The 19595-nt window shown below is 42.5% G+C and overlaps 1 protein-coding gene across 5 annotated transcripts in view; it reads right to left on the reverse strand.

Moving 5' to 3' along the window:
• Window positions 1-19595, reverse strand: part of BTRC (beta-transducin repeat containing E3 ubiquitin protein ligase) — a 107474-nt gene that overhangs the window by 11170 nt on the left and 76709 nt on the right. For all 5 annotated transcript variants that reach the window (XM_065746593.1, XM_065746590.1, XM_065746592.1 and 2 more), the window contains 6 exons: window positions 11888-12119; window positions 7465-7651; window positions 4435-4531; window positions 3425-3562; window positions 2844-2962; window positions 255-504 (listed from right to left, as the gene is read on the reverse strand). In XM_065746593.1, coding sequence (XP_065602665.1) covers window positions 255-504; window positions 2844-2962; window positions 3425-3562; window positions 4435-4531; window positions 7465-7651; window positions 11888-12119 — 1023 coding nt within the window. The remainder of the gene's footprint in view (window positions 1-254; window positions 505-2843; window positions 2963-3424; window positions 3563-4434; window positions 4532-7464; window positions 7652-11887; window positions 12120-19595) is intronic.

The raw sequence follows: 19595 nt of genomic DNA on the forward strand, positions 1-19595 counted from the left end.
AACACAGTGAAATAAAATAAAAAAGAGTCCTTTTTCAACTGCATCTGAACCTGGATCTAGCTCGCCATATAGCTCTGTCTACAAGTTGCACAAGCACAGCAGAAGAGGAAGAAGCAGAAATGAACAGGAAGAATACTGTTTCTAAAGGAAGATCTGTGTAATAACAGCCAAAGACCATCTTCCCTGTCTGGTCTGGTCATTGCTCTTGGTTAGTAAATAGTGCTGCAAATGAAAAAGCCTCTGAAATACCTCACCTTTATAGTTCTGTCACCTGATGCTGATACGATGTACTTGTCATCAAAATCCACTACGTTGACAGCAGCACGGTGCCCTACGAGCACCCTCCTCAGGGTGATGTCTGTTGGTGAAGCCATGTCCCACACAGCAATGGAACGGTCTTTGGAACACGTCACCATCATGCCGTTATTGAAGCGGAGGTGCAGTACTGCTTCACAGTGGTGAATGAGTGTGTTCAGCATCTCGCCCGCGTTCACGTCCCACACCCTGCCGTTTCAGATTTCAAACCAAAGAGGAGAGAGTTAAAAAAAATGTACAGTAGTTTTTCTGCAGATGGAGAAAGGGATGGGGAGAGGTAATTAACTCTCTAGCAATATCAGAGGAGCAAACACCACAGGTTATAGCTAAATCTATTAAATATTTCATTAAAAGATGTATTATATAAAACCTGTTGATTATTCATATGTTGAGACAGTCCAGCAGCCAAAATCCCTGCAATGCAGTTAACACTATGAAAACAACCCAGCCAGGGGAGAAAAAAAAAAAAGCATTTCTTAATTAAGAGAATTTAGTGCTTAAGAAGAGGTATGAGATTGACAGCCCTAGAGATTGACTCTTCCTGGTCAAGTCACCCTACCACACTCCATTCTTAGTCACTGACCGCTTAAACGTGACCTGTGGATAAGGAAATTCAGAGACAGGTTTCATTTTTGACTTCTCTCACAGGACTACCATCTCATAAGATGACTTACACAGAGGCAGATGACAAGGTTATGCCTTTCAAACAAATGGAATTGCCACAAGTTGCACAATGGGTTGCTTTTAGTCTGCAATGCATCTGGTACACAGCTACACTCTAGGAATGTGCTGAATACCCAAATTAAGACAGAGCATTCATGTTGATTTAACGTTATTGGAACCAACTGTTTCTACTGAACGATCATTTAGGATGAAAACTACACAGAGGCTTCATACGGAACTACTAGGACTTGAGATTAAGATCTTAACCCTTAAAAATGTTTTGGGCTGTTCTGTTTGCAGGTTTCTTTTACGCTCCACAAAGAGATTTCTTTTGACACTATCACACCTGTATCCCACATGCACTGCGTGAGAGCAGAAAATGGCTGTATCGTTAGGCAGATCACACTGCATAAGCAGAAACTTTCCTCTGCCAATATGGTGAGCAGTTAGAAAAGGCAAGATGTGAGAAAGGATTCTAATGCCTCATTTTCTAATGCATGGAAGCTGAAACAAGTCAACGTCTGGGTTATAAATGAGAAAGGAAAGTACACTTCCAATTACAAAATGCAAAGTTAAAAAGACTGAGGCATTAACATACAAGCAGTTTGCAGACAAGGTTGCCAAACTGAACAGGAGCTGGAGACCTACTAACTTCACTGGACAAGTGCATCCCTGAGCTCTCGGAAGCATTAAGAGCCCATCTGTACCATCTATTGGATGAAGCCCCTTTTTCTGAGGAGACCCAAGGATAAAGTGATGCATCCTACGTGCCTCAGGGGCCTACACAAACGTTTATAGCTACACTGGGAAACAAAGTATTTCTGGGCAAGTAGCCAGTCTGCAATTTGGTCTGCCTGGCCTGATATGGAAAATGATAGTGCTTGTTACAGAAATAAGCATCTCCTTTTGCAACCTGTGTTTAGCACTGAGCAGTTCCCACACTAAAATTCTGGATTCCTACAAACAGTAGGACCCCAAAACCTAACAACGCCATAAGACTACATGCATCACATGTAAAGTACTAAATGAAATAGTCACTAGTTTAACAGTGGTAGTTTACATGCAGCACAGTGATAACCACGAGCAGCCTGCAGCCATAGGAACACATGGTAATAGCTTCAGAAAAGGCCACTGGCACAGCTTTTTGTCATCTGTAACTTCACTGCATGGGCATCGCTGGTTCTCTGACAAAAAGAGGATATGCAACAGCATGGAGAAGACAGACTTGGTCCTTTGTGTCCAAGTTCATATTGCCACTCACTAATTCAAACGTGCCTGTATTTACACTGCAGGACTCAGGCTCTGTGGGATCCTGTAATACATCTAGTGGACTTCACATCTGCATAGAAAAATGTGCTCTGTGTGTGCTGACTTGAGGTGTCCAGCCTTTTAATGGAGACTGGAAAGAAAACAACGTTAGAAAGACTGAATGGGAAGAACTGTCACGCTGAAACTTAATTAAAACTCACAGGAGATCTAGTCACACATCTTCTGTTAAAATTAAGGGACAGTGGATGACTAAACCTTCAAAGTTGCTTTGAGTACTTAACCAACTTTTAAAAAGTCATTCCTATGGAGGATGTAGAAACATTCTCAGGGAGTATCCGAACATGCAACACCCTGGTGAAATGCAGAACTGTCTTCCTAAGTCATCTTGACCTTGACTGACCTTTGCTTAGGTTCTTATTTCTCCTTGACAACCACTTGGACATCTGATAAACAAGGAGAGTGCGCTCCTAAACAAATGTGCTGACCTACATCATGGAGTTAACTGAACAGCACAGATTTAAGAAAAGTTCATTTCAGCAGCTTGCAAAGCTGAGCTCTCTGAGGCAAACTGAAAGCTCTGAATCACAAGCACACACCTGACAGTAGAGTCTGAAGATCCAGTGATGATCACCCGCTCATCATACTGCAGGCACAGGACAGAACCCGTGTGTCCGGTGAGAATTCGTTTGCATTCTAATGTATTTTTATCCCAGATCTAGGAGAGCAAACATTAGAAAACAGACAGCTAAGTAAGGTTTACATCCTACTTCAAGCACATACTGCTCAGACTGGTCTGTTTTTCATTACAACACATCATCTACACTGCAGGTAGAACTACCTCAGTGGCATGGGCTAATTGCGGTGACATGCAGGCTGCTGTAATATGCTAACCTCTTTGGTATTACTGGTTTTGCTTTGAACACAGGTCTTATCTCCTCATCAGGGCAGAGCAGTTATACAATCTATAATTACTGACTGAAAGCAGTCTGTCAAAGAATTCTGTTCAGAAAGAAAACAAAGTGTCTCTTGACAAATGTAAGAGGCATGCATGTTGTTTAGGTAAGAGGTGAAGGCTCGTTTAGTAATGAGGTTGGGGAGATGTCACTGAAATTAGGACACTACTATTGATGGCACTGGCAATATGTGCCACTGGCATGCCATTCTGGAGAGTTCTCACCTTGATAGTATTGTCTCGTAGGCCACTGACTATCTTCTGATCATCGTACTGTAAACAATAAACACCTTTGCTTGTCTCACTCCGGCAGTGGATCCTCTGTAAACTGTGCCTTCCACACCGCCAGTTTGACTCTATTGTCTGGAGGAGAGACAGGAGACAAAAGATAAGTAAAAATAAAAGACAAAACTCTCTCTTCCTTACTTCTGTTTGCTTGAGAAGACAGCAGATACTTTCCTTTATGCATTTTTCCTGCAGCCAGTCCCATACAATGACACAGCAGTTTCCTAGAAGCAGCAGTGTGTGATGAAACCAATGAAACAGGAGAGGGCCTGGAACGGATATTGTGGCCGAACTCCCCTGCATGGTCTGGTATGGTGAGGGAGCAGTAATCTAGAAGTTTGGGTTTTTTTTCAAACTCCAACCTTTAATTCTGAGTCTCTGTGACTAAAGAGTTGCAGAGAAAGTCTCAGGTGAGCTCTAAGAGCTTATGCAAGCCTGCCAAGATAGTGCCTGAGCACCTCTTCTGCCACTATGCAGCCGTCAGAACATGGCACTTGGCACTTTGCTCTCCACCAAACACAAGGCAACACTGCCCAGTTGCTTCCTGTTTCCCTGGGTATTAGGACTGCACTTTCTCCCTGACTCAATTCCTGATATCTCTGTGTTAACACTTTATAAGAAAGATCTCATGTGTGCGGATGGGGTAAAGTACCAAGGAACAGAGAAAGTTAAAATGGTACAGTGTTGCTACAACATATTCTGATGTGCAGAGTGTAGAGACTCCTACAACAACACAGCTCTCCCTCTGCCTCAGGCAGTGATAAAGACCTAGGAATTTATATGCAGCCCAGATCTACAAACTCTCAATGAACACAGGCACATCACTTTTAATGAAATACTCCATCAGCACAAGACATTTGCAGAACTTGAGCATCATGAGTAAATGAGGGAGATCATTAACAAGAAAGCAAAACAAAGCAAAACCATCACACCTGGAAGTTACTCCTTACCTCTATATCCTGTATAATTTTGGGGTAAAGTGCTCTGTAGAAAGAGTTGGGTGGAGCAGTCCCATCAGGGGGTTTATTTTTAAATAGGTATTGTCCCCTGGAAGACAAAAAACACTCCCAATGAACACAGATCACATTTCAGCATTCAGGAGGAAGGTCTGCCCGGCATTCTAAAAACGGGCAACCATTGCTTGAAAAGCACACGTGGATTCAGAGTCAAACTCCATTTACCCAGCAACACAGGGTGGTTCCTTGTTTGTCATCCTGTGTCATGTTGATATTGCATTTAGACACTGAAAAATTCATGACAAAGCAGTTCCTACTCAATCAGGGAAGGAAAATGTACTATTTTGGGCATGAGCCTCTTCAACTCAATAGGAGGTTGGAATGGCTCATACCCGCTGTATAAATATTCATATCAGAGGTCACCTTTAAAATAAAGCATACAAAGAAAATGCGAGAAGCCAAAGAACTCTCAAGCTCTCTGTGCATTCAAGGTTAGCTTTGATCTTCATTAGCAGGAATAGTATCAGTTTTGGTACATGGACATTTTAGTGCTACTACTATATTTTGGTAAGCAACGCTTCATCTGTGGTGCCTTCCTCATTTCAACACTGATTTGGAATACTCATATCCCAAGCTAGATTTTTGCTACAAAAAAAATCCATAAACGGCAATCACTACCTGCTGTGTAAAAAACTTAAATTCCTCATCCTGAAGTTAAGAAGCCACCAAACACGGTGTGGAAGCTAGTAAACCCCACCATGGGCGTACTAACTGCTGCTCTGCCTGGCAACATGCCTCGCAAAATGGAGAGAGGCACAAATGCCTTCGAGGGTAATCCTGGCATTGGAGGCACAGAGTTTATACTGGGCCAGCTCTCCACTTCTCCCTCCCTCGCTCCATTACGGCATAATTAATTGCTCAATACTTTGTTGTGTGTTCTTTTCTTGTCCTTTCCATATAATATATTTTGAAAGTCATTTGAGAGACTGTTCATTAACTGGCTGATGTACTTTGGGCAAAATCCAGACCAAATCATAACAATTTTTAGGTATAACCGGGGAGATAAACTATGGGACGGAACAAACAAAACAACAAATGCTCAAGAAAAGATCTTTTGACAATTAGGTAAACTACTTTACATTCAAATTAAGAGAAAGCTGCTTTCTACTTAGGACAAAGGAATCATCCGAGTATTCAAACAGTAACCAGCAGCCTCTCGTTTGGGGACAAATCTTCGTGAAGAAGGGACACCGGGCTGCATGCAAACCAACAATTAGATGGATCCTTACATGATCTGGTTTGGAAGTACAAGAAAATTAAAATTCCTAGCCTGGGGAGATTGGAAATGCTTCAGAAATGTGCAGAACAGCTACCGCACGCTACAGAAGACTTAGGGTAGGTCAAGAACAATCTGTATATAAGTCGACGTGCTTGAAAACCTGCTTATTGTTTGCAGCTTTGCTACATGTACTATTATAAGGTCTTGCTACTTACATGCTATGTCCTGCTGCATGTAGAATCAGCTGCTTACAGGTCAGCCAAGGGATTGTTTGGAATTTCCCTGGCATCCCAGTGATAGGGATAAAAGCAACTATTGTTTGCAGTTTCTGATGACTGGCCAACTCAATCAAGTATTCAGATGGAACCCAGGATTGGGTACCCAGATGATCATTTCCCAACTATGCAAAAGATTACTACAATAAGAAGGAAGAGAAACTGTCCACTGTGTCGACATAGGTCAAATATAACATCCTGCAGCTAGGAGGATGATGATCACTGGAACTGGCTACCCACAGAAGCTGTGCATGCCTCATCCCTGGAGGTGTTCAAGGCCTGGTTAGATGGGGCTCTGGGCAGCCTCGTTAGCAAACAGGCAAGGCACGGGGAATCTCCATCATTAAAGGCTTTTAAGAAAATTAGACAAACATCTGGGATGACACAGAAAGCTGGTTCTGTCTTTGGGAAGCAGGAGGGCTTAAACTGTTTTCCTAAAGTCCTCTTCCAACTTATGTGACGTCAATCATACAGATCAAAAATAGAAGTTCTTGGGAGAACAAGGCCCCTAAGAGGGATACAAAAGTTACCACTAAAATGGCTGTTCTTATTTTATACTCTTTATAAACACTGCACAACCGGAAGCAGATCAACATAGTATGTATTTTTAAAGGACATTTCATAATTCTGAATTACACGCCTTTACTTTCTGAGACAAACAGTATAACAAAATTAACCGTGAAACAGAAGTCTTTGTTTGCTGTTCTGTATCTTTTTCTTTTTAATAGCATCCAAAATGCCTGAGCTGTCACTTTTATCTTGTTTATGAAATATTCATACCCAGCTTCCTTTCTGCCAACATCCTAGGGACACCCTTGGAAAAGAAAATTATGTATTAAAGGACGTACCCCCTGAGAGGGAAAGTTCTAATGAAATGTTAACAGAGCAGCTTCAAACTTGAGTGAGACCCACATTGTAGTACGGCTATTCCAGATGATTATTAACTAATCTATCTGCATTTCTAAAGTCCCCTATTCTCTGTGGTACCTACCCTCAGCTTCCAGTTTGAAAATTAAACAGATATCTAATAGTGAAAATCTGCTGAGGAAAACAAACAGACCCATCAGGAAACAACTAATACATAGCACATGCTGCCCCACTGCCACCCCCAAAAAAGCTCTTCTACTTTGAACTGCTGACTAGTTTAGTGTTCCCCTGGGGCGTACGCAGCTTCTTAATTTGCACCGAATGACAGCTGGGCGTAAAAATCTCACTCTGTATATCCCACTTGTCACAGTGGGATAAGAGCACGATCAGATGAGGAAAGTGAGGAGGAAGCCCCCACCCTGCCTGCACAGCCAAATGATGCCCTCAGCCCCCAACCCCCAAATCTGGGCTCAAGCATTTGTCCGGTTTGGAACCAGTGCGCTATTTCAGTGTGCTATGTATTCCTCTTCAAACACGGTCTGAAACACAGAGTACCTATTGTCCTAACTAGGGGCAAAAGAGGTGAAGATGCAGTTCCCTCACCATCCTCTCCTCTCCGACAAGCCCCTCCACAGGGAGTCCGTCCTGACCATTCTCTCGATCAGCTTCTTCCACAGCATGCCATCTGACGTCACGCGGTACCACTCCTTGCACACCAGCTCAGCGGCACACAGCGACTTGGCATCCAGGTAGGACAGAATGTTCTCAGCAATGTGATCCAATCCCCGAGCTGCGAGGGGAGGAAGGCAAGCATTATTCGCTGGGATAAGGGCAGTTTAAAACAACTCCCCTTACTAGTACAAAGATAGCCTCTCTTCCCCATCCCTTTCCATCTACTCTTCTGCATGCAGAGCTGGACCAAATGCACAGAAGAGCATCTGCAGCTAAGTTCAGGAGTGAGCAGTGTTCTCCAACTTCCTTTGGATATAACACAACAAGTCATTAAAAATAATAAAGAATCCAAGAAGTCATTCCAATCTATTTCGATGGGTTTTAGCACTAGGGGGATATTCTATGGATGGCATTTCCAACTCAGCGACGCAGCCCCCAAAATCTCTCTATATTAGGACCATTTCTCATCTCACTGCTACAGCTGTTCTCATGTTCCAACGGCTCAAAAGCTGTTTTTGCTAAAGCAGTAGCTTTTAAACGTAATGAAGAAAAAAATATATATTCCCAATGTGTGCCCTGAAGGGTAGTGGTACCTTTAGACATGGGGGAGGGAAAGATATGCAGATGCACAAGGAAGTGGAGAGGAAAGAAGAGGCTGTTGGAGGAGAAAGTGAAGCAAGTTCACTAGCTTCATTTATTAAAGCGGGTGGAGGAAAAATATGCACCATAATATCATAATTTGCAAATATTTTCTAGAATGAATACCACGAGTGGCTTTATTTCAACACAGACAGAGTAAAGGCAAAGCAGTTGGTCCAAAAAGGCTGCAGTGTTTGTAGGGCATTGGCTCTACAGCCTGGGAAGCACCTAGCAGCTCAGTGCAGCATCTCCAGACAACACCATGCTCTGTCTCTTAAGCACAGATGGGTCCAGCAAAAATGTGCCACTACCCACTCAGATTTGATCACCCACCAGACATCAGAAAGATAAGATGCCTTTTAAATGAGACATTGCATAAATATAGCTTCTCTTGGAGGCTGCTTAACTAGTAAGTGAGATACAGTGTCAAGGGATTCTCTCACTTCACAGGTCTAAATGCAGAGACTTTGCCAAAGTTGTGTTTGAGACCCCAGCAGCCCTCTGGTTCACATCCGAGACGTGGTTAAATATGTCCCTTCCTGCTTTTTAAACATGGCCTCAAAGAGCAGGCCCTGCTTGTCAGTGACAAAGAAAAAGCAACAAACACATCTGTACAGTCACAATCCCATACGTCAGCAAATTCAAATTGGGGGCAATCAGCTGAGTCCTTTAGAGCTCCTAAAAAAGAAAAGGCCCAAACTCTACTTGGTTCTGTTAACTGAAACCATGTCAAAATTATCTACTGACACATGAAAATGAGAAAACTCAGCATGCCTTCTCTCGATCCTTTCAAACATCTGAGATTTATAATATACATTGGGTGAGACATTCTGCCCAGCATTTTATGTTCTCATTCATTCAGCAGAAAAAGTGTGATACCACACACAACCAGAGTGCAGAAAGAGGGCTGACATTTCTTATCTTTATAGATGCAAAATTAGATGTCAACCTGCAAAACTGAAGCATCAGCAGCTTTTATTATGTATTTAATCTGAAAAGATACACACTGCCATTACGTGAAACTCTCTCAAATAAGAATGTTTGCAAACCTAGGTTGATGCTGTGGCAATGCATAGACAGACAGATATATTTTGGTGAACGTGAACCAATTCTGAAGGACAGAAGTGGACGGTGGTGTTCCCTTGCTTCCCCACCCTGACTCTTGCAGTCCCAAGTTCTCTCCGGTGGGTGGAAAAGCCATATTTTGGCATTCCTCCCTCCAATCTTTCCGCTTTCACTTAGTATGTGGGAGAAGAGGCCAAAACCTCAGCATTCCTTGTCTTCACAGAATCAAAATTTTTTTGGCCTGGCAGCAAACTCAATTGTATTATTACGTGAGATATTTATCTACTGGAGCATTACTTCTTGAAAAAAAATCTTCACGCACAAAAGCTTTTGCCAAACTAATGTGAAACACGATTAGCCCTTCGGTCCTCCACGTCAAGTATTAAAAGAATGTTTCAGTTATTTCACATACCAAACCCTTATAAAAATGACTCTGCTCATAAAAAATGTTAAACAGCTTGGAACGCTAAGCAGAGACATTGCTTTTTTTCTTTTTAAGAAGTGGAACAAAGTTTGTTAAGTACACGGTTAAGCTGTATTTTTCCAACCTTTATTCTGTCCAAAGTACTGGGAAAATAACTCAGTCAGTTGTACCCTATATTCGCCAAGTCTCCTCATGACCTGAAACCGTCTCTGATCATTCTGTGGGACAGTGCTAGGAGGACAGAGATAAGATGCCTCATGATTTTGGAGTATCTTCATTGTTTTATTTAGTTGAGGGGGAGAGTAGGAAAAAGAATGAAGGCATAAAAATGAAACGGGAATACCGAGCACATGAGAATTTCAGAAAGCCACAGAATACTTAAAAGTTTAGGCTTTTTTTTATTGACTTAATTCAAAATTTTAGGTTCAGCGTTCTTTTTTCACCTCTTCTTATCACTCTTACTAGAAACCCATGTACACTAAGGATCTGCATCTCCCAGGCTGAAGAGCCTGAGCCTGCCTGATTCCCTGCCATTCAATTTCTCCCATAGAGCCATATTCACCAGGACATTAGCACTTTGCCAATATGCAAATTGATGCGCATATATTACTTAAGCACACAGTTCCCACAACTATTCAGGTTCTCAGACATTAACTGCCTAATATCCTAATATCTGTTCTGTACTTTGAGACAGTAAAAAGCTAGAGCTGCTTCCTAGATACCTCTGAGAAGACCACTACCAAATATGGCACGGTTGGCAGATTTGGGATGCCGGTGAAAATATTTCTAATATTTGCCCAAAATGTCCAGAAAAAGGCTTGTAGGATGAAATTAAACAAGAGAATAGGCATGGTATTAGCTTGCTCTAATGGAGTTTTGTAGAGGAAGACCTGGAAAAATTGTGTAGCTAACTGTATGTATGCTTTTACTTTAAAAGTGGGGAAACCAACGCAATGTGCTTTCCAAGTACTCTGCTTTTCTGAAACAGAATAGCCTCACAAGTTATAATGCTGCTCTAAGTACACAAGATTATTGCCATTGCACTACTGAAAACAAACATAAAGAAGGTACTTAGCATAACTAAGATTTTTTGTTTAATGCTACAATCATTCGATTACTGGATACAATGAGCTCAAAAATCCAGAGTTTACATACTTAACTTCATAGCAAAAGTCTTGCACTGCCTCTATGCTTTGTACCATTCACAGTTAAACACATTTTTCCACCTTTTTTTTTTCCATCTTCCAACTCTACAGTTTCAATTTCAGGTTGAGAAATCCCTTCCAAAGAATGAACAAAAGGCTGCATTGAACAAACTGTTCAAGTTCATCAGTTCTCCAAAGGTATCCACAGAAAAAGTATTTCTGCAAGGAAGTCCTCTCTTCAGCTGGCTATTTAGACAGAAAAACTGTAGAACTTGCTCAGGGTCATCTGAAACTAAGGAAATGCTAACCTACTGACTATCTATTGAGGCATGATCTAAGAGTCTGGAAAAGCTTGAGAGAGATGGGAACTTTTGTCCGGTTCTGAAACTCTATTACTTATTGTTTACACGTTTTATCTCCTTCTGCCTCAGTTTTCTCACCTCTAGGATGGGGTCAAAACACTATTTTATGCACGCATTCTCTGAAATACACACAATGCCATATGTAAGAATATCTGGGACAAAATCCTGAAAGGAAAGCCTGACAGAGGTGCAAAAAATATATAAAACATTTCAGTTCTTTCTTCTCATGTCCTCCATTCACTGTGGGCAATAAATAGATAATCACAGTGATGGCCTCAGGAAAGTATTTTACTAGCAAAAGGAGACCAAAATGATCTACATAAGAAAAGAGAAAAACCTTCGCTGAGCAATGCAAAATAAGAGTAGCTTCAATTTTTAGAAAATGTTATTAATGCATCATTGCAGGCATTACAAGCACAACTACCTGTCCTCTGGCTTGTGATGATCCTCTTTATGAAACAGATAAGGGCTACCATTCACTCCTAGCCAAACCATGCTGATATTAGATCATCCCTGGAGTGATGGTAGGAATACAAAACAAAATGTTCCCGTATTTTATATCACTACAGAGCTTTTCATTCAAAAGCTACCATACGTCTTGCAAGACAACCCTAGAAGAGACTTCTTCAGCAGGGCAGGCCAGAGGCTCAGGAAGCCAAGCAGCCTAGCTTTCTGGAAGACAAGAGGAAGGAGCACACTTTCTCTGCCTGCAGAAGTACCTGGCAGTGCAGTGATGAAATCCCTCTGTAACATGGGCTTGAGGTATGAGTTTATATGTCCATGCTGGTAGTGACACATCTGGGAGATGAGGTGCTCCACAAACTCCACCTGGTCAGACTCAGACCACTGCTCGAAGTACTTGACGCAGAGCTCCTTCTCCTTCTCATAGCTTGCTGACAGTTTTCTCTGCTTGGGCACAATCATACTGGAAGTGCCATTGGCAAGTTTTGTCTGTGGAAAGAAAGAAAAACACAAATCATGCATATGAAAAGAAGCTTGGGTGTTTCTTCTGAGACATGAAGTTGGATAGGACTGTGTATCCTGTTTGCTGCTGTCCGTTGGAGTGCAGAGCTGTAACCCAGCAGGACAAGGTCCTGGTCCATGCCTGAGCTGCACACTAAGGACTGGTTGGAAGGAAAACCATGAGTGACAATTTAATATAACCAGTTTTATTTACATCTTGCAGACTGCAAAATGCATTTCCATTCTTAATCTACAGTTCCAGTTATTTCAATACGCCAACAGAAAACTGCATTTGTATTTCACTTTTATTCTGAAGAATGGACTGCTGCTACAATTCATAGGAAGCACCTGGAACAAATGAGGAAAAAAAAGTACTACTTCTGAGTATAAAGTTATTCTGTGAGGGTACAGCCAGCTAAAGTACACCCCGATATTTGCTACGCACTTCCTTCACAGAACAAAAGAGCTTAAATTTTGTGAGCACTGTTAATATCTTGTCAGAAAGGCTCAGCTCAAAGAAGAGTTTCAAGAACAATACAGAACACTGACATTTCAATTTACTTCTCTGATGGCAAGATGTAATTTCTGCTTTCTAAACGATTAAACTGGAAGAAAAGTGCACATTTTGCATCATAAGGATATCCTTTGTCCAGAAAACATTAACTGCTTATGGAGAAATTATTTTTTTCCAGACTGTTCAGTTTGTATTAAATGCTAAATTGGGACTTTTGTTTCTTTTTGGGATTCCTTATCCCCACGTGCTCACTTCTATACCTCCCCAGTCTAGGAATACATGGTACAGGCACACATTCAACCAAAGCAGTGTTAGTTTTCGCTTTTGCCGACTATTCTACATATGATTTCCCCTTTTTTACCTCAGTGCTGTAACACCAGACAATTCTGTAATAAAAGTCAGTAATCCTACATCACTTCTATTTACAAAATGTATTTTGAGGTTTACTACTAATTATCGAACCAATAGAAACAAATTACAGACACTGGAATATATAAACCATTGATTCAGGGGTGTCATATTTCTGCTGTATGATGACAACTAAAGGGACCAACCTCACTGGGATATTTCACTGACTTAAAAGGAAAAAATGAGTACCTAAATCTGCCCGTAATTATATCTAAAATACACCGATTTATTCATTTTACTGGGTGAAAAAAACCCAACACAAAACACTACTTTTTCTCAAGTGCTGAAACACTGCGCTTTAAGAGCAGATACAAAAGATATCCAAATTGGGTTCACAATGTGGGAATTCCTCATTGCTCTGGAGGAAAGCATCTTTGTTCTTTGATACCTACCTGCCTGCCAGCAGTTCTCTGAAACACCAAAAATACCATCATTTGAAAATACATCTAACTATTCACCACCTACATTTCATAGCACAAACCCACCTAAATTTCAGCCTCCCCAGCAGAGCTGGACACACTTTCTTCTGACAGAAAAAAAGACAGTAATGAGCTGCCATTTTTAACAAGCAGTTTCTTCACTTCTGCGTTAGGTCCCAAAACACGGGGACCACACCACCCGTACTTAACTCTGCAGCTCAGGGTTTTCAGCCTCCCTTTTCTCCCCGCAGACCTGTGTGTGTGTTCAGTAGGATCGTGTAAGACAAGGGCTATGACTGATCGACCCTATTTCATTTGGTCATCCCACGGACAGCGCTGCAAGTGAATCACAAACCCAGTATCGGGCAGCAGGAGGAAATTCTCTCGGGCCATCTTTTTATATAGAGAAATCTCTATAAAAGGGGCTGTGGGAATGACGTCCTTGGTGTGAAAGGCAGAAGTTCTAGCAAAGTCTGCAGCTGGCAACAGCCAGGCAAAAAATCATTACCAACGGACTGCGCTGAACATCGGCCTTCGGGGACTCTGGTCATTTCTGCTGCAGTTAAGCTGCCTGCAAAACAGACACCCCCGTAAAAGTGCTGGATTAAGACAGCAGAGAGTTGTTGTGTTCTACAAGCCTGATGTGGTTTAATTTCTCACGTTTGTCTGCTGTGAAGTCCATCACACAACAGGCTGTCTCAACAAAACATTTTTAAAAAGCCTACACCTCTGGCTTTTAATTTGAGAAACTATGAAGTCCGGCAGCAGAGTGGGCAGGTGAAATGCAATGACCAGAGGGGCAACTCCTCCTGGCTTGGGGCTGCACCAGGTGCTGACTAACCCTTGCCTCATCAGCACCCTTCTTCCAGCAGCCTCCAGTCCACTGTTACCTCTAAAATGTCTGCTTGGGACATCAAACAGAAGCTGCAACACCTGCAAAAACAAGTAACAGACTCTTTGTGCCTAAAAACAGACTGCTTAGGTAGGCCAAAGCAACTCACCTTGCCTGGGTCCCAGTGAATACAGTCTCTGAGGTAAGAATTAGTAAATCTTTTTAAAGAGACAATTGACCAATACTTGTAACTTGAAGACAAACTCTGGGCTTATGCTGTGGATCTTCTAAGAAAAGCATTCTATGCATTTGTACGGCTGAATTAGTGGACAGGGGTACAACGCATTTTTAGGTCTGTTTTGTTCTACTTCAGCCACATTCTGACCATATAAACTTGAGACATTGTTGGCAACCTTGCCTGTTCAAGTCTCCCATCAAAAGGAGCAAGACCACAAGTCGCCACTGCATGCCCATGTCCCCTCATCTGTCAGCAGAGGACCAGAAAGACTGTGCAGAGCAGGAACAGCCCAGCTCTGCGGGATCCCAAATCCTGCTATCCCCCCAGTCCACCTGCAGCTAAGGGTAAGAAGAAAATTTCAATTTGAAGATTCCTGAAAAACCACTGGGGAGCTCAGTGAAAAAGGTCTGTTATTTAAAAAAGCAACGACACAACAATGACATCAAGCATCTGTATGGGGATGGGCGGTTACAAGCAGCAAAAGAATTCATTTGGCTTTCTAATAAACCCTGATGACTCAACCATTCTGTTCAGCTGCAGTTCATTACAAATCAGATTCTATTTTCTGCAACACACAATGGTCTCTTCTTCAGTGGGTTCTTTTCCTGGCACAACAGCACATCTGAAGAAGTGAGCACTGACCTGCAACCATTGCATACTGCAGTGCTGAACAGTCATCCAAAAGCAACGCTTGTGCTTAGGCTTTTTATAAGCTTCACTTCCCAAAGTGGTAGAGAAGGATAAGCAATGGTAGACCATCACCATGGACAAAAGTTTAGATACAATGAAGGTGCAGGCTCTGTGATGCCTTGGCTGGCTCCAGCCTCCCCAGTGGCAACTTATCTGCAAGAGCAGCCGAAGTTCCTCCTGCATTGGTGTGCCCAAGCCAGTGAGCTGTGCTGGGAAACCCAGGAGACTGAATGCCCCAGGTTGGTACTAGCTCAAGGATCTACATACCATGCTCCACTGCAGCCCACAATTACATGAGTTTTTCTCCAAATGGCTACATTTAACACAGAGCACATTTGTATGCCCAGCCAAGTAGAAGAAGACTAATATACAAAAGGACTTCAATTTAAATAATGGTTTGCAACTATAAGAAGGTGCCATATTTCTACACAGATAAATAAAGCCCAGATAAATCTACTACTCTGCATATAAAACACATCAGCCATGGTATATCACAGCTGTAACCCACGTATGACAACCAAAGTTATTTTTGTTTTTGATCAGTAGAGGGGACTAAGAAGACTAAAGTACAACAATAAGGATCAGCACAGTTCTGTGATGGTGGTACAAGTATAGTGTTTCACAGCCCACAGTAATGGTCAGAATCCATAGCAATGGTCAAACCCTAGTACTGGTCAATTTTTTTTTTTTTAATTAAAAAAATCCCCGTAATATCTTTTAATCATTGCAGAGAATTTTGTAAAGGCACTTTCCACAATGTGGGCAAATTTAGATTCTATGTTTCTTGATGTAGGAAGACAACTCTTTTAAGAAAAAGAGAAGGACTGAACATCATGTGTGACTTAAATTATCCCAGCAAGGTTTGGGACCTTCTGAACCTTCTAGATGCCGTCAAGCTGGAGCTCCGACACGGCCAAGAGATTAGGTCACCACTGTGCACCTCTCCCCAAGCTTCACTCCAGACCAAACAAAGGGGCTTCCTTGGACAGCCCCATACCAAGGGCCCCACACTGGACTTCTTCCTCTCCTTCTGTACTCACAGGGACTGCAGCTCTGACCTGGGCAGGTGGTTCCTACTGCCTACTGGCAGCTGCAGCATCCCACCACAGCTGCTCGCGCAGCCAGCCGCGGTTATGTCGCTGATCTAGACAGAGCCACCTTAACAGGAATTTTGGATGGGTCTTAGTGAAGGGGAGGAAAAAAGAGGACATAATGTTTAATTATAAGAAATGATTGAAATAGGCACAGACATACCCCGGGTGCCTCTGCACTGCAGCAAGCTCTAAACTTGTTATCGTTAATGGTTTAAATTTCACTGTGCTAATCATTTCAGGACACAAGCCTTTCTTGATAATCTAATGAATTATTCCAACATCCTTCAGCAAAAAAAATCCTCCATGACAGCACTAATTACAAGACGTTTTCCCAGTGCTTATGTAAAATATGACAGAGCAGCAGCTTAGGGAATTGCAGAAAACTGCTTCTAATTTCCACTGAGAAACTGACAAACACCTCTCTTTCATCTCTCCCAGCTCTCAAGTAAGATTTAACTTTCTCATTTAGTTAATTACCGAGTGAGGATCATCATTTTCCCGGATCGGAGCGGCACAGAGCCTTTATCGTGTTAACTTGTGAACTTGATCGATGGCTGCTGCTAAAACTTAATAACTTCACCCCCTGGCAAATTGTAAGATAAATATAATAGGAGAAACTCTGACAGTAAAAACCTGCCAGAAATGAGCGCTGTGTTTATGTTTCTTTGCAGGCAGCAAAAAAACAACCGACAGCTTATTACTGGGTGCGTGTTACTTATATTTAAAAGACTCCAGGCAGTTAACTTTCTGCGTACTGCTCAAACTTCACTCACAAGATGAAAGACACTGGGGGGAAAAACAAGCAACGGGATGACAAAGAAAGGTACCACGCAGGTGTACGGCCAGAACCAGGGGAGATGGTAACCTCGCAGTGAAAGCAAAGCCACACTGGTGTACGTATCCTGCATGCTCCTCACAATTAACCCCATTAAAAAACCACGGCGGTGAAACCAGACATGAAACTCATAGTCACAGCAGCAGCACAAACAAAGCTGCTGGATTCTGCAGCGTGTTGGAAGCTGTGTGGGAAAAGCAGGGGGGTTGAAAAGTCCAAATGTGGCGCAGAGATGTTTTGAGGTCATGCCCGTAAAGCTTCTTGCAGCCCTGGAATGCTGCACGGCTCCTCCAAAGCCACTCATGTGGCTGTGAAGCTGCTCCTGACCATGCAGAAATGCCACTCAGTGCCACGCCAATGGAGCAATGTAACAAAAGCACCGAAATGGAGCTGAGAACCTCTGCCAGTCCTCCATCCTACGAGGCAGAGCCAGTATTTCAGAGTCCTGTTGAAAGGGGCTGTTTGCATGCCCGAAGGCAGTAACAGTGTAATTAACAGGACACAGGTTCAGTTTCTATGGCTGGCTTCTTCCTTTTTAGGCTCATAATTACCAAATGCTGCAGAACTGAATCCCAGTCTGCCAAGGCTAAGCAAAAAGGAAGAACACCACTGTAGCTCCTTAACACAACTTCTATGGCAGAGTTGCCTTGTTTTAGGAACTGGGGTGGGGGTCTCTCCATGAGGAGGGAGACCACTCCTGCCACAGCACCCAGATGGCACAAGAAGGGCAGGCAGCTCCTCGCTTTTCTCCTCTGCAAAGCAAATCTGCTTTTCTGATGTTTGACTTGACAGAAAAGCTACAATCCTAGGTCATTTAACAACTCACTTCATTTACTTTTATTTTAAAAGCTCAGTTTAGAATCTACCCGTTTCCGTCTGCCTCCATCTCGCATAACACACTCTGTGAGGTTAACCATGGGTGTAGCGCATATACGGACTGAGTCGCTCAGTACTGAATTAGTTTCCACGCTGCAAAGCTCACCACAACATTCTGAAAAACGAACAGAACTCAGAAGCAGATGATCATCAATCACATCTGAGAGTCAAAAGAAAGCACCATGAAAGAAACCACAGCATCAAGACCGTTTGTTTTTGAGAGAAAATTCAAAATACACGCTCGCACTGAAATTAGCACCCCCTGGATACTTAAGGACTTTGGAGTTTTGCCTGTCTGTGGCTTTTAGCTTCCTGCCCACATCTGGTTTCTAATCACACTGCAGAAAAGAATTTTGATGAGAAAGGATTTGTCTAGATGAAAGATCAGTGGAATTACACTGGACACGGCAGCCCAACCTGCCACACTTTCTGAAATCCTGGGGAGGCAATCGTTTCCAGAGGTACCATCCAAGTGCCTATGATGTGGTGATAGCCTGGAGGGCATCTGGCTACGGATATGGCACAGAAGGAGAAGGCTGCTTTGTTTTAGGGACTGAGAAAGCTGCAGACACCCCAGAAGGAACGTGCTGGCTGTCTCCAGGGACTGGGGAGGCAGGACTGAACCATGGGGACTTGCACAGCAGCTGTACAAACTGCAGTAACACCTTGCTGGAGAAGCTGCTTCCCTCCCACACTGCTACACAGTAAACAGCAACAGGGAGAGGAGATTAAAAAACTATTCTTTTAAGATAATAGTTAATGTTTCAGACAGACTAATAAAGTTTAATTGTCTGGAATCTCGTAGCTCCTATTGTAAACTTTCATTTGATATAGGTCTCCCATCTAGATTTTAAGTGCTGGTAAAAACCTCCAAGATAAAATTTCTCTGATGCCAGTAACGGATGTGAATTGGGAGTCCCTCTCCTCCTCCTCCCTTATCTTCAAGTTGCCTTTGAAAATAACAAGCACTGATGAGAAATCTGCTTGCATCAGCACAGCACTGGCATATGTTACTTTCCCAAACTAAGATCCCTGACCGAATGAGTATCTAGACATATGGGGCAGGGAGGAGCAGCCACTGTCACTCAAAGTGATCATTTGAGAGCACATTTCATTAGGTATAAACTGATCATAGACCAATTTCAAAGCAGATCCTGCAGAACGAAGAAATCAGTTTCACTGGAAGTCACCGAAGGAAATACTTTCTTCATCAGAATGGTTACCAAAACCTATGTTGAACTGCTGGGACCATTACATGTTATTACTGTTAATGGAGGGAAGGAACATGCACATTATCACTTGGAGAACCAGTCTACTAAAGTCATCGGGTAATGGCCAGCAGCAGCAGAGGGCTCGTTTATGGCAGGGAAAGGCATAAGCTATGCTCTAAGCAGCAGTTTCATACTTTTCTGGAACAGTTGCTTCTGTTTTAAAAACATCCAAGCATGATTTACTGCCTGAGTGAAGTTTTTCTTTACGGTTGATTTTCTTTTTGCTCCAAGTACTCCCTGAACTCAGAGAGAAAGACAGCTAGGAACAGGCAGCTGGACTAAGGAGG

This window comes from Cyrtonyx montezumae, unplaced genomic scaffold (genome assembly GCF_038088225.1).
Source record: "Cyrtonyx montezumae isolate F1298 unplaced genomic scaffold, pur_monq_1.0 scaffold_4, whole genome shotgun sequence".
Classification (NCBI taxonomy): Eukaryota; Metazoa; Chordata; class Aves; order Galliformes; family Odontophoridae; genus Cyrtonyx; species Cyrtonyx montezumae.